We start from the raw sequence: 16,447 nt of genomic DNA on the forward strand, positions 1-16,447 counted from the left end.
TTTAGGTTATTCTATGCGACCTCCTTTTGATAACTAATGTAATAACTAATGTAGTGTTTTTTCACTTCCATTCACTGAGCCTCCTGTGAAACTGTTTGGAGCCCCCCTGGGGAAGCCCACCTCCCACTTTGAAAACCTCTGAATTAAGAGAAAAAAATATAACGTGAATTATGTTATGATTTGACAATTAATCTCAAATACAAAACTGAACAGATTGTTTAATGTGCTTTAAAACAAACATTTACTGTAATACAATATTCAAGTGGACAAATAAAAACTACAACTGTTGTAAATATAAATAATTATGATTCAAAAGCCATTATACACACAAAAATATTGACAACTTTCCTTTTTTTAACTTGATACAAATTTGGGTCCTGACTTTGACTTTCTGAGACGGATGTTTTTGCAGTGTCAGTAAAGTGACAGCAGAGTGCGCCATAGATCCACACAGACCATGTTACATTATGTTTTGTAAAGGAGGTAATAAAGTTTTCCTAGACTAAACACATTAAATGGTCCTGTTAACTGAACACATTTCCTGTTAAGCAAGGACAAGTTGAAACAGAGGTCGATAGCAACCCAGTTTACATGTAAGGGATTTAAAATAAGGGAAAAAACTAACCAAAATGTATCCCTTACTTAAATTAAGACTCAAGTTTTACCATAAAGGGACCCACCAAATGCAAGGAGCAATGTGGGGGGAGCATTTTAATTATTATATGAATCAGAAAAAAAAATCCTCTAATAAAGAAATCCTTGCTTTCTAACCAAAAAAAAAAAACACACAAAAGGAAAAATGAGTGGCCAAAGCATACTGTAGCTAAATAGTTGGTGACACTTTGTAGAAGCTTCATGTTCAAAAAGACCTAAAAAACAGTAGTGGAGGAAGGATTCAGATCCTTTACTTACGTAAAAGTACCAACTAAGCAAAGTAAAAATACTCCATTACGAGTAAAAGAGCTTGATGTAGTTAAAGTGTTGCAGTAAAAGTAATGGTTTGGTCCCTCTGACTGATATATTATTGTATATGACATCATTAGACTATTAATACTGAAATATCAGTGTGTAAACAGCATGTTACTGTTGTAGCTGCGGGGGTGGAGCTAGTTTGAACTACTTTATATACAGTTAGCTAGTTTAGTTCAGTGGTTCCCAACCCAAGGGAGGGGCCCCTCCAAAGGGTCAGCAGATAAATCTGAGGGGTCTTGAGATGATTAATGGGAGAGAAATAAGAAAAAACAAAGTTCTGATACACAAATGTGTTTTCAGTCTTTGGACTTTTTCTCTTATCTTTGTTTTTTGGTGAAATATTGGATCGTTTGACCTTTTATTGAAATGAAAACATGTAAGAAGTTTAGAGGGAAAAATCACTGTTTGTCAAGTCAAGTCTGTTTTATTTATATAGTGCTAAATCACAACAACATAGAGCAGGTCAAGACCATACTCTGTAGCCTCTTAACATCCACCTTTTTTTTTTTTTTTAATTTTTTAACCTTAATAGAAAAGCTCATAACAGAAGAACTGTGAGGCCAAAAAGCACGTATTAGGTTTCATTTGAAAGGTAACACCTTCTGGTTTCTGGAAATGTACGTTTTTAGCACGTGGCTAAAACACAACCAAAACTACATCAGTTCAAATAAGGATCAAAAAAGTGTTTTTGCTCCCGGTCTATAATGAGTCATATTTGTATAACAATAACTAGGACTTTGCTTTATGCCAGAACAATGCAAATCACCACATACCTTCTATATCTTGTCAACCACAGCTGTATAAAATTCCAGACCTCAAGACCTAAACTTATCAGATCTAGGGAGTTTTTAGTTTGTGGTGCCACTGGTGTTCCTGAACTTCTCCAAAACGTCTCCAAGTGGCCAAGTTGTGTCAGTTGCTTTTACTCATTACTGTGTGATGCTAAGCTGCTTACAACTGGCTTAAGCGGGTCGCCGGCGACCCAGTGGATGTTAAGAGGTTAATTTTTGACAGCAGTAAGGAAAAACTCCCTTTTAATGGGAAGTACCCTCGAGCAGAGCCGAGCTCTAGGTGGGCGGCCATCTGCCTTGATCATAGACATCTGAAATGTGACTCCAACTACACACTGCTTTTTTTAGACATCAAAACCAAAAAGGTTGGAAACCACTGGTTTCATCTTAAACAATGTGTTGTATTTTTATATTATCCATTGTGTCAAATCTTCATCTGAAAAGTAACTTAAGTCAAATAAATGTAGTGGAATAGCAAATACAATATTTCCCTCTGAAATGTAGTGGACTGGAAGTATAAATTAGCATCAAATTGAAATACTCAATTAAAGTACAAGCACCTCAAAATTGTACTTAAAGTACAGTACTTGAGTAATGTACTTAGTTACTTTCTACCACTGTCTAAAAAGCTCAACGTCACCCTCCGTAAAATGAAAAATACATACATCTGACTGCCCTTTCTCAGCCTTTCTCTCCCACCAGCTCCGGATGCTGCTGTTGTGGAAAGGTGGGGATTTGAATGGCAAATGAGCATGATGCAAACACAGCAATCGATGTGGCCAAGAAGCAGCAGAGGCGTGGGGTCAATGTGGGATTTCTCAGGTCAGGTGAAAGAGGTTGTGTCCTCACAGGTGAAAGCAACACTCTGTAAGGATTTACTGACTCCAGCTTTGATGACTGTTTAAAAAATTTTCTTATGATTTTGAGGTTAAGATTGTTCAGACTCTTGAATAACAAATTTATATTGTCTTGACATTTAACAGATATTTAGACAGATGCACAGAAACTCAGACATATGATTTGATACCAGAATTCAAAGAAATCACACGTGGAAGCAGGTCTTTTTTTTTTTTTGTTTTGTTTTTTGTTCACCAAATACACACTTTTTTAAAAGGAACAATCCAAATAAATACACAAGCCGGCAAAACCAGAACAAATATGATACCTACTATTGTAACAAACAGCTGTAAGTGCACATTGGGGAGCATAAGCAAAAGCTAAGATGGTTGGTCTTACAGGAATGTTCAACATTTGGGGAAATACCCTTATTCGCTTCCTTACTGCAAGTTACAGAAGATCAATACAATTTTCATAACTGTACATTACAGCCATCAACTGGTTAGCTTAGCTTAGCATAAACACTGGTAAAGACTGGGGGTAGCCTGACTCTGTCCAAAGGTAACAAAATCCCCCTGACAGCACCTCAAACGCTCACTAATTAACACATTATATCTTGTTTGTGTAATCTGTGCAAAAACTTGTTTAATTAAACAAACAAGATATCACACGTTCATTAGTTAATTCCCCCGGTTTCCTGCTTTTGTGCTAAGCTAAGCTAACCGGCTGCTAGTGAATGCTTCATATTTAGCGTTGAGAGTGGTATCAATCTTCTCATCTAACTCTCGAAAAGAAAGCGAATAATTGCATTTCCCAAAATGCCAAAGTATTTCTTTAAGAAGGCACTGCATGGAATTACAATCAGTCTCTTTCTCTGTCTACCATCGCTGCAAACACCAACTGAACACTACGGCATTTTAAATATATGGTAGAGAAAAACAAGCTGTTGAGTTTTATTGATCATCAATGTTACATTATGAGTAAGTAAAAGTTTTTTGCCTTTCTCCTTCCTCTGTCCAACCAACATCTAAATAACAGCTGGAATTCCCTGCCAAAATTAATGCGTTAGCTGAACAACATCAATCTTTTCTTTAGCCATATCCTCTGGTTTGAAGACGGGATGTCCACAGTGTCAGCCAGCTGCCCTACAGTTTGACTTTCCCTCATGTTGTAACACATGCTTGAAGAAAAAACAACAACAGAACAGCCCAAAGTTCAAAATGTCACAGTATCCCATATATAATGTTATAAATAAAACAGAGTGAGCTACCAAACTTAGAGGATAATAAACATGCACCCATGTAAGACTAAAAGTAAGAAACGGACAGTTAAGACTAGCAGAAAAATCCATTGTAACATTTAAAAAGTAAGAACGTATTTTCAGTTGTCTGACTTGGCTTTGTAATGTCAAGGCACTGTATAGCTTAAATAAGATTGTTCATGGCTGTAAGTGTTCCACAGGATTTTGAGTACACTAAAATTATGTTACAAAAAAAAAACTACATAATAACTCTAGCTTACTGTACATTGTGAACTATCACACCAACAAAGTGTGAGAGGGGGTGACAAGTGTTTGGCTAGGGAAGCACTATGGACGCCATGTTAGCTGCAAATATGTCACATATGAAACAATGCCCTCCAATAACATACTGTAACTCCTGTGTGATTTCTAATTTAGCTCCACCTAACTGCCAGTTATAACCAGATTATTGTGGAGAAAACATGGCTGCCATCGAAAACCTCAATAACCAACTTACAGTTTTTAAACTCTGTCTACGGCTCTGAGTGTGAATGCTCAAACAGAAGTGAAAAACCGCTAAAAAAAGACTAGTTTTGTTTTCTGCCGTAAAACACGACTAAATAATGTTTTGATGAGTTAAAAACACACAGAAATTGTACAATCTCGAACAGTGGAAAAGTAATTAAGTGCAGACATGTTTTTGAAATTGTGATCAAACAGAAAAAAAGTCCAATAAATTGGAGTTCAGATCTGTAGTACAGAAGTACAATTTCACTCTGATTCAAGTGAGAATCAGGGATAAATTGTATTTCTTCTATTATATCTCTATTAGAGTCTAAAGGAGCTGGGAACAAGACAGTCTATTTAAAATTAAATAGGCCCCAAACCATTGGCAAGGTCAAGTACGGGAGTTTTGAATTTTTTTTTTAAAATTATATGTGTATACTTTCTATGTGATTACAACATCTTTCAAATTATGGTGGCTAATTGTTGTGCTTTAAGTGCTTATTTCTAGAAAAATTAGACGAACACAGTGTCTTTTTTGATACGACCACTAGTAGAAAATTCCTCATATAGTGGCTTTAATATAGTGGCTATGTCAAGTGATATTCTGTATTTTTCTTATTATCAGCAAATTCCATGAAAATACCAAAACCAATGATGAATGTATCCCATTAAGAAGTCTTAATGTAGCCAGTCATGTTCCTCTGTGCACCATTTAATCCTGTTTGAGTAATGTTACAGTGCCCAACTGTTGAAGAAAATTATTTAGCTTTTTTTTTAAAAAAACAAAAACAAAACTATATATTCATGACCTGAATTAATAAATTGATGGTTTTGGTCTTTTCAGGGGATTTTTTCACAATAATAAAAATATAGAATATCCCCAACCTTCTCACTTAATTTGGATTAAGCAATGTATGTTTTCTAGTTTCAAATGGAGAATTCTTTCAGTAAAAAAGGTTATAATGCATGTAAAAGAAGACCCTTTTGACAGCTGACATTTTGACGTGTCATTGCAGGAAAAGCACAGGTGTAATTAATAACACTAATGATATTGTGCATGCTGGCCCATGGCCAATTGAGACACTTAATGTAACTGAGCCCTCGTTAATGTTATTAGCAACCTGTGCTTTCCCTGCTATTGCAAGTTAAAATGTCTGCCATGAAAAAGGCCTATTATGCCCTGCCCTTTAGAGGTTAAGGACAATAAAAAGGTTATGAATGGGGAAGAACTAGCTCTTGAATCTCCACTGAATATGAAAAAAGAGACGGCATCCATCATTGGGATTCGGCCACGTATTGTTACGGAATGATGCGGTTTTCCAACAAGAGGACAAGCATCTGAGAAGAAGTCCTTGAGGAAGTCCAAAGTGTTCACCATAGAAATAAAGACTGAATTGGAAGTGGTTGTGTGTCCAAATGTTCACTTGGATTTAGAAACTCCTCAGACTTCAAGTCTCAGAGTTCACCATGCATGAAATGATGTCCACCAAACTATCAAGTCCAAAAAGGTAGCCATCTTCTCTGTTCCCTTCGCACCATGACGCTCGGTGGGTTAGTTCCTCTCCATCAGGAAGTGGAGTGGTTTTACCAAAGTCGATCATCCAGACTTTGGCCCGTCCTTTACTGTCATGAACGAATAACAAAGAGCTGCCAATCACCTGCAGAGACAGATGAAAACAATAAAAAGAATAAAAAAACAGAAACTGAATTACTAAAACTGTTTTACATTTTTTGCTGAACTATGTGCATCTATGTGTATCTTTTAAAAACATCATTTCACTTCCTGTTTTGACACACCAACTTCTTCTTACATTCACGTCTGTTTAGTTTGTTTGTTTGTGTGTGTGTGCAAGTGTGTGAGTGAGAAACTGAATGTGTGCATGTGTGGTCAGCGCTGCTGCTGTCCAGTTTCCATGACGTGAACAGCTATTTGCGTATATGTTGCTGTGAACTGGTGTGTTTGCTTCACACACCGATAAATTACACTTAATCACTACATCAATACATTACAAATTTATGCACAGTGATACCAGATAGACATTAACCAATTAACCCAATAAAAATATGTAAAACATGCTGTTTAATTAAGTGAATACAGTCTACAGAGCATAAAAATTCTGAATTGAGCCCAGTTCTGCAAGAATCAAGAAGTTGCAGTAAGGCAAATCCCAAAAATATTGTAAAAATGCTTAAAGATTGCTTAAGGTTTGTTGGTTATTTATGGAAAATCTCAACAGTTTGACTTTACATGGCCATTATGAAGCCTAAAATGCATTTTTGTGTGTATAATTTACATGCCACTAGACAATATCATTTCACCACAACGTGACACTGCAGAAAAAGTGAAAACAAAGCTGGATATGACTTTGCATCTATTAAAACCCACTCACAGACTAGTTGGTACATATTTTTCACATCATTTCTTTGTGAATAAAAGTTTTAATTGTTTGACTTTTCAGATAAATTTATAAACAACATATATGGTCAGGTTTATTTTCACTTTATATGTATGTGTTGCAATGGAACCATGATGTGCAGCAACTGTGCAGAGACCAGCAGAGCAACAGTTTCCATCACTGGAACTGTGTCTTTACCTCATGGGTTTTGAAGAACGGGGAGATCTCCAGAGTGTCTCTGATTTCCTTCAGCCGGGCTAGATAAACGTTCTGGAAAAAAAAAAAAACAACACATACGAGCTTTTATATCTTGTTCACGCAGTTCTTTCCAGTTCTGATGCAGCCAGTTTGGTTGGCAGCTGAATTAATCAACTACTCACTACTCACCAGTGTGCTCCACTTTTAATAGCTTTTACAATCAAATGTGTGATAGATATATTTCAAACACCGAATACTGAAAGTCTGTCTTGATGTTGTTATTTTATCTCTGATTTCAAATGAGTTTTCAACACAACAAACACACTCACAAATGAATGCGCATCGCTTTCAAATACTAAGTGTGGGTGTGTGTGTGTGTGTGTGTAAAGAGTCCCAGGGAGTTCCCGAGGACTTCCTTTTTCTTCTGGCCCAGGACACTTAAGGTCACAGTGTACGTATGCGTGTGTTTTCCATGAGCTTATTAACACTGTGCAAAACAGCTCTATCAGTTCCTATTGAGGCTACACACACACAGACACACAGTGAACTACAAACACACTCACCAGTATGTCTTTCTTTCCTTTGACGAAGTCGTGGAAGGCTCCAGTGACTTGCTCTCTCGTCTTTGTCTTCTTAAAATCTCTGTTCACTGTCCCATCCTCCTTCTAGAGAAGAAAGGAGAAAATCTGCATGAAAACTGACTTAAAGTGAGAGTTCAACTTGACTTTTATTTGATCTAGTAGTATATAACCATGCAGTATTGTTGGGGTCATTAGGGTGTGCATGAAGTAAATGTTTATATTTAGTATATCTTCATTCTGTCCTCATAAACTGCAACTTCCAGGCTTTTTGTACAGTAGAGACGCAAAGGGCAGGGGCTAGGCAGAGGACAGGAAAGGAACACTGAATCCAGAAAGGAAGGAAGGAGAAGGAGCAGAGGAGAGGATGGACAAGAAAACTAGAACAAACAATGGTAGAAAAAAAAGAGAGAGGGAGGGAAAGATATTTTTAGAGATTTAGCCATAAAGCAGGGAACAGTCTTTCACTGTTTATGGACCAGAGCCATTTACAAAAATCTGACTTTCTTGACTGTTTCTGCATCATTTCACCAATTTTGATTCTGGTTCGCAAGTCATTTTGAACAGACTTGTATTTCTCTTTGTTACACTAACTAGATTAAACTCTAACAGTAAATCAGAGTTAATGAGCTCATTATGTTTTGCAAAATGGCTTTAGCTTTAGCCTGCTTTAATCTGTTTTTGACATTTACTCATTATTTATGACTGTAGTGAAAAACACCAGTTGTTTTATGTTAGTGATCCTGCGGACATTTTCAGCAGAAATTTTTATAGATGGGCCTGAGGGCATCACATGACCTGCAGCTCTGGTCTTAGTTTTGCTAATATACCAAAATCAACTCAATGCACAGCTCTGTCCCTGGGGTCTTAGGAACTAGAGCTTTTAGTTATTTCCCTGTAAAATGCAGTGGAACACAAGCGGTAAGCTTCCCAGAAGGATGTAAAAAAAAAAAAATGTAAAAAAAGTAAAAGCTGTATTTAAATGTGGTAAATTTGCTTACTGTGGTTACTTTCCACCCAGAGTAATAACGAAATCAAAGAAGTAGTACTTGTAATAGATCTAGTAAAAGCAGTAGTGGAACTAGTGCCTGAGTTATAGCATTAACAGTGCATGTACAGTAGTAGTGGCGTTATAGTAGATGAGCAGCAGAAGCAGCACCAGCAGTGGTAACCAACTAGTTGGTTGGTTCAGAGTGGAATAAATGAGCCTTTCATGTTCTGCTGGCTGCCAAGCAACAAGGTATTATTTGGAGACAGAACTATTTTTCCCTTTATGGTTCAGGTCTGAGAACAGCTCGGGCTCTTTCACACATACACGTAGACACACACACACACACACACACACACACACACACACACACACACACACACATACACACCATACTGATTACCAAACACTTTTCACATACATAAGAGCTTATAAAGAAATGCACACATACTGCAGTTACAAAAACACACTAATTTGCATTTACATAAACATAGATTTAAACAATACTTCTCTCTCTCTCTCTCTCTCTCACACACACACACATACACACACACACACACACACACACACACTGTGTTTCTGGGGATAACCCTCAGTGTCATGGCAACAGACCACCGGGAGGCTGTGAATGTCCTTATATAGCCATGACCCTCAAATAAAGACAGAGACGGAGAGATTTGTGTGTGTATGTGTGTGTGTGTGTGTGTGTGTGTACAGTGTCAGTGCCAGATGCCGCGGCCTATAGAGCTGCCACAGACAGGCCTCTTGTACGACAAAGGAACTGATGTACAAACATATACTTCAGAGGAAGTTTCTGTTAAAAACAGGAAGTTAGATCATGCCCCTGAAGGACACAAACACACCCACACCCACACGGGGACGAACACATGATGCTGGAAGAAAGGAGGGAAGGAAAGCCGCGCACACACACACACACACACACATACACACACAAACACCTTTCTCTTTGTGAGTCTTACCTTGACTCCCTCTATCCTAAATCCCAAGGTGGCTGTGGAGCTTATGGTCTCTCTCCACTGCATGTATCTGGGCTTGGTCACCGCTTTCTTGTCGTTCTCCTCTGGCATCGGCGCAGCAGGATCAACCTCGATCATTTTCTGATACATGTCCGGTCTCGGAGAGGGCTTCTTACGAGCCTTGGTCAATTCCTCCTCGAGGTAGGTCCTAAAGGATAAGACAAAAACAAGTGGTAGGCGGTGAAGAACAGAGGAGGAGAAGAAAGGGTGGGCAAAAGACATGAGCAGAGCAGGTAGGAGGAAGAGGTAGAGATGAGGAGAGAACGTGAGAAAGAATGTGTGAAGAATAACAGAACAGAAACAGAATGACACAGCTGTTCACAGCGGCCTGCAAGATCTCGCTGTTAATAGTTTAATCTAGAGCTACTGGCCCTCAGTCCTATCAGTAATAATAACATTGCGCTCTCCAAGTTAACTGCTGAGATCTGGGAACGCAGAAACATCCCTAAAAAAGTCTGACTGGACAAGAAACATGAGCGGTGAAACGATCACACGACTTTTAAACAAACGCTCAGGTTAACCACACGTCTTTGGAAGAGAAAACAAAGGTGGATGGTAAAATTATTACCTGAATTATGAATTATTACAGGCTGACTTCCTAGCTCAGATTTGACTTACTGTACGTGCCGTAGTTCACGCATAGTTTTCGTGTGTAATGAGGTATCACAGCAATTACTCTGTGAGCACAATGTTATCATAACTGATATAAATGATAGGCAAAACTATGAAACAAGACCCAAGCTGTAATAAACCAAAATTATTCCAGTAGAGAGGAAGAAACACAAAACAGTCTGTGGTTTATTGTAAATGTCATTCCTTTTAGCTCCAAAATTCAGGCTATCACAATAAAGGACATTAAAGTGAATTTATGTGATGTCATGTCATGTGACGTCTTCTCACCTCACTCCCATCTTACAGTCCATCACACACGGGAAGTCGAACTCCGCCAGCAGATCCTCCATCTGGTTGTATTTCTGGCCGTCTTTCTCTACATCTCCATGGTAACCGGGGACGAACGGGCGCAGCACGTCCCTCATCAGGAGGGACAAACAGCGCTGCTCACATTCACAGTGTTTCTGAAGGATATTGTGAACATTTTATTAGTGTTTTATACTGTTAACTAGGGGCAACATTGAGAAAGTAGGTCGTGATTGTTGTGAACTTACTTTTAATATGCGGCCGTTGGCTCCTGCCTTGAAGCTCCCTGTAAAGAAACACTGTTACTGTGAAGCAGCCGCAGCACATAAATCAGAGTCACTGGTGATATCTCACCTTAGGTTAGTAAGGTACAGTCAGTACACTAGCTTTACACAAATGAACTGCATGGTCTTTGAACTTTCAAGACACCAGCAGTACCTTTCCCCATTCGTGTTGCTCTCATTTCACACACACACCAACCCGGCCTCAGAGAGCTAGCACTAACATGTGTCACCTCATATCTTGTAAAAGCCTTTGAACATGTTGAAAAGGCAACACCTGCTGACCAGCTGATCACCGATATGCACATATGTTCTGCATCTGTGTGAAAGGTAATTAGTAGTGCATGTTTCCTGCTTCTAACGCTGCTTCCACATGTTCAGACAGCCCGAATACTGCTGATTAGGGTCGTGTCAGGACTTTTAAGATCCTGCTTTGACCCCGTGTGACTTCCTGTCAGTCACACGGGGTTGACTTTATTTTATTTATTTTTTATTGGTATGAACCATGTTTGTGTGTCCAAATACCTGCGTGCCCAGCCAGTTGTATCCAGGGATATTTCTTCTTGAAGGACATGACAAAAGGCGACCAGTGGACCATGTTCTTGATCTTCTTCCAGGACTTGTGCTACAGCCACACACAGACAGATATATGTGATTAGTCTTCGCAAACATGTCTCGCCAACTACATTATGTGTGCTTTTGAGTGATGAATTTAATTTAACCACAAGCTCCACTATAATCTTCTCTGTGTGTTACTGCAATGTTGTAATTTAATCATTATCTGTATTCGTGGTCATTTGATTGAACGCTCAACCATCCATAAATAAAAAAACATTTTTTAAATTGATGTAGGTCAATCTGATAATAACGGCTGCTTCTGGTTATGCAAACAAGTTAGCCAGTCGAACTTTATGACTTCTGGATTCAGCTGAGTCATCTAGAGCTGCAACAGTTAGTCAATAAATCGATTAGTGAACTATTTTGATAACCAAATAATCGTTTTAGTAATTTTTTAAACATAAATGCCAAACATTTGCTGGTTTCAGCTTCTCAAATGTGATGATTGAATGCATTTTACAGACAAAACGATTGATCGATAATGAAAATAAACGTTCCTTGCAGCCCTACAGTTATAGAAGTGTGCGACCAGCTTACCATCCCCCAAGGAACAGAGTACTTGTAGTCTGAGTTCCCCTCTGAAGCTTTTGGCTCATCCCGTGCTTTTTTTTTTTTTTTTTTTACATGCTTTGTTTAATGGCCATGAGCAAAACAAGTCTTTAAAACACAGGCACGCACACACACACAGTGGGGCATCCCTGACCCTAGGGGGCTTCTCTTCAATCTCTCTCTGCCAGCTTCTCTTACACTCCCTCTCCCTTTTTTTTTTTTTCTCTGGCTGTTTTCAGAACATTTTAACTCAACTTGGGAGTACCGAGCTGGGGTTTCCCCTGGTAACAAACGCACACACTCACCAAAACACACACAGTCACGCATACACACACACAGTGATTCTCCAAGGGCTCTCCCTGTCCCCTGGCAAGGACACATTGAACTGAGGGACTCCTGCCATACACACACACACACACACACACACACACACACACACACACAGTCATTCACAAACAGAGACTGTTTTCTCTGACACACAAACACGCACGGAAAGTTGTGTCAAGATCAACAGGTTTTCTCTCAGCGACCACCGACTGACTCAAGTCAAGACATGTACTGTATGTTCCCTGCAGAACAATAACTGTTATTTTTACCAGATAAGGACATGCCAGAAAAAATATTTGTAGAATAAGTAAAACTTATCAGAAGTGTCACTATCAAGAAGCAAAGTTGATTTTCTTGACTATAACCCTTAAAAATGAACTATCCACTATCCATAACCAAAATAAAGACATAATACTTCAAAAAATACTCTTATCTCTAAGCCCAGATGTTCCCGTAAATTGTCCTGTTAGTAGTTTCAGAATTAGTACATGTATGTGTGGATGTATTTTTCTGCGTGTTGCAACAACTCACTGAAGCTTAAATAAATAACACTCTAGTTGAGTAGACTATTCAAACCCCAAACACCATTTTTATGCCTGCAGCATTACATCAGATGGAAAAATTCCAGATGTCTTGTTCTGTGGGTTTAAACAATGCTTGGCTGTGAAACATTTTGTTGGAACAACCAGTTTAGAGCTTTCCCTTTAAAACACGATAGAAAATACTTCATGAAACAAGACACTTGAACCCACTTTACTTTATAATACATTAAATTCACCCAAGTCAGTTACTGAATCTTATTTAATATAATATTTACACTGAAATTTCCTGTCTTAAATCGCACACAGGTGCAAATGACCTACTTTCCTCATGTTAAACACAGAGGAGATTTCCTCTGGTCCGCAAAAGCCTGAAGAAATAATATTATGTCTACAAATAACCCGGAGAAGAGAAGACGGGAGGAGGAGAGGGGAGGAGAGGAGAGGAGGAGAGGATGGGTAAGATAAGAGAAGAGGACCATAGAAGGCGATATATAACTCATGTCACATAAGCTGGACCTGCTGAAAATTCATAAGCTGATAACATGACTATCTATGGTTAGATGTGTTCACACACACACACCTTCTGACACACACATTTTCTCAACCTCCCCCCCCATCTCTCTCTTTCTGTCTCTCTGTTTCAGACAGTGAGGAGTCACATGAGGGGTTTTCTCTGCACCACTGAAGTAGAGCAAAAGGAAAAAAAATCACCCCGTACATACACACACACACACACACACACATATATACAGATCACATGGTGGAAACTGACTTCAAGGTAGGTCAGCTGAAATGGGTCTCAGCGAGAGGCAATTCTTGAGTCAGAGTCTTGACCCTGGGATATCATAGGGTTTATTAACGCTCGTCTTTGTTGCATTTTCAGCTAGTGTAGCTAGTCTGAAACACAGAAATGACTGAGTGAAAGTAGGTGTTATTTGAAATGGTAACATCCAGTAGAGGCTTTCACTAGAAACGTTTGAAAAGTTAGATAAATAAAGGTTGAAATGAGACAAAATGACACTCACGATTTCAATTTGTCTGCCGATTCAATGTCACTTTCACATTTTAATCAGATTTCAATCACTGTTTCTGGCTTCTTATTTAAGGAAATGCAACACTGATTGAGTTATGAGGGCTATCAGACAAGAAGGCAAGGTATTCCCCTTTTCATTTTTTCCACCATCTTTAGCCAGTTAGCAAGAGAGCAAGAGTATCAGGCTACAGCTTGGTAAGTGGCCAGGGTCTGCACTTTCTCCATCACCTCAGACTGTCATCCATCTACCATGTTGCCCACTTACAGCTGGTGTATGTGAGAACTGGGGAGGGTAAGTAAGAGAGAGAAATAGAAAGTCTGGACTATCTCAAGAGTGAGTAATAACAGACCATGTCACACTGTGTAGATTTAAGAGCTAGAGACATTAAAATGCGATCAGAGGAGAGGGGTTGGTTTGTGTGTAACTAAAAAAGCTAGTTATCACACTGATATTATTATTGAGCGTCATTACTGCTCAATAAAACCTGAGAACAAAAGTAGAGCTGTCAAACATCACAAAACAAGGACTAAATCCAGATTTTAAAAGTACTCTGCGACAGTATAAGCAAGACTTGAACTGAAAAAGTAACCCTGGCGGTGTGGGTGACAGTACCTGGAGGTGGCTAATGCGGAGGTGGATGATGATAATAATAAGGACGGCTCCGACTGACACAACAACACTCCACAGTGAACACAGCCACGCAGCCCACACCATGACCGAGCTCTCCTGTCCTGCAACACACGCAAACTCTCGTCTCTCTCTGCTTTAAAAACAAGCACCTCAGGCTCACATACTCCTTTTTCTGTGCTCCACTTAATTTACACGTGTGTGTGTGTGTGTTTGTGTGGGTAAACAACTAGGGATTATTTGATTGGCAAAACAGGACAAACATAATCTGGGCATGCAAATCTCCACAAGTCACAGGATTTGAAGGACACAGACAGAGCTAAATGTGTGTGAATGAGTGTGTGAGTGTGAATGTTTATCAAGTGCTGGTAAAATGGGATGGCTTTGTGGAACAAGTAAGCAAATATGTGTTTTATTAAGGCGTTTGTATGGGTTTATATATTTATACTGATGTTTGAGTATGCATGTATGACCGTGTAAGTATGCTTGAAAATCTTCGGTCTTTTGTGACTATAGCAGTCTCCCTATGTTTGTGTGAGACACCAAAAGATTGTGACAGAAGTTGCAACATAAGCTAACATAGACAAAAGGAAACAGTCCATAACACCACGCTCTATGGTGAGCTGATGAAGCTACTGGAACATACCTACAACCTCTGCCTCAGTGCCGCTGGGTGCAACACTTTATCATTAACTACATCTGAGTTTTAATACAGTGAAAACTAGTCATGCACATGAATAAATTTGGACATTTTCTACATGGGATCTACATATTTTAAAACATATTTTTGAGTCTACTGAAAGTCTTTTTACATCCAAAAAGGGTCTAAAAAAATTCTCAGCTTGTGAGAAAATAATTTCACAGCTGGCAGATGTACTTTGCCTTTTCTGAACCTGTGAAAAAAAAAATAAATTGCATGAATGTGTCTGTAGAAAAAACACGGAAAGTAAAGTTTGTGAATGTGCCAAAAAAATTTGTGCCAACAGAAATTATATGTCTATTTTTAGAAACACTTAGAATGAAATGATTGCATAATTTATCTCAACCATGAGATTACACAACAAGGTCTGAGGAGAAAAAAGAGCACCTTTGTGGATTTCTAAGCACAACAATCAAGAAGTTTGAGCTTGTCTTCACATCTGACTCTGAGTAGCCAATGAGAACACTGCATACTTAATATCCAATCAGAAATCTAGTTTTACATTCCAGTAAAAGTCAAACTGTTTAACTCCTTTGCTGTCATTTCTGGCTCACTGATATAATTTAAGATAAATTCTGGTGATTTTTTTTAAAGTTCATAGTCACTCCTGATTGTCTTGCAAACTAGTTGAAAATATTTCCACCTGCACAGAAAGATATTTGCTGCTGTGCACTATAAAAACCAAGTTCTACACACTTGCCTGTGTTACATTTAGTCCATGTAGACAATGTTTTATGTGCTCTTTTTTACAGTAAAATTGCAGGAATTGGGGAAAAGTCACAGGCAAAGGAAAATAATATGATTTTTTTTTAAACTGCTATCAATGAAGAGTCATATGTAATCACTTCCTGTGCACTGCGATGATGCAAGTTACAGTTCGTCCATATAACAAGCAGTCTGTTGATTTGGCCAATTCATGCAGAAAAGTTGCAGTAATTTAGCAGAATTGCAAGCTCTCACGTTAATTATAACATTTGCAAAATCCCAATTTCCTGTTTAGTGTGGAGAAATTGCAGGAATTTTGCAAAATTGCAAGCCCCCACAAATATTGCAGAGATTGGTTATTATATTATTGTATTGATATTAGTATATGATCCATCACAACATACATACAGCCTTAATTTGCTATTGCCAGTGTCTCTGTTTTAGTGTTTTTCCTTCTCAGTGCGTGCATTGTTTTACACTGTGCTACTGTCAATCATCAGACAACCACAGGAAGAAATGGACGTCTCCACCAGGAAATAATTCCTCAAAAAATTGACGTTCAAACTGAAGCTCTTCAGTTTCATGAGAATCAAGTGTTTTAT

At 38.5% G+C, this 16,447-nt stretch overlaps 1 protein-coding gene across 2 annotated transcripts in view; it reads right to left on the reverse strand.

Annotated features, from left to right (window-relative positions):
• Positions 1 to 2,709: 2,709 nt before the first annotated feature.
• itpkb (inositol-trisphosphate 3-kinase B) overlaps positions 2,710 to 16,447 on the reverse strand; it is a 32,766-nt gene continuing 19,028 nt past the window's right edge. For both annotated transcript variants that reach the window (XM_044377308.1, XM_044377307.1), the window contains exons 6-12: positions 11,269 to 11,368; positions 10,711 to 10,748; positions 10,445 to 10,620; positions 9,488 to 9,692; positions 7,505 to 7,606; positions 6,942 to 7,013; positions 2,710 to 6,005 (exon numbers count right to left, since the gene is read on the reverse strand). In XM_044377308.1, coding sequence (XP_044233243.1) covers positions 5,796 to 6,005; positions 6,942 to 7,013; positions 7,505 to 7,606; positions 9,488 to 9,692; positions 10,445 to 10,620; positions 10,711 to 10,748; positions 11,269 to 11,368 — 903 coding nt within the window. In that variant the 3' untranslated portion in view covers positions 2,710 to 5,795. The remainder of the gene's footprint in view (positions 6,006 to 6,941; positions 7,014 to 7,504; positions 7,607 to 9,487; positions 9,693 to 10,444; positions 10,621 to 10,710; positions 10,749 to 11,268; positions 11,369 to 16,447) is intronic.

The sequence above is a fragment of the Thunnus albacares genome, chromosome 16 (genome assembly GCF_914725855.1).
Source record: "Thunnus albacares chromosome 16, fThuAlb1.1, whole genome shotgun sequence".
Taxonomy (NCBI): domain Eukaryota; kingdom Metazoa; phylum Chordata; class Actinopteri; order Scombriformes; family Scombridae; genus Thunnus; species Thunnus albacares.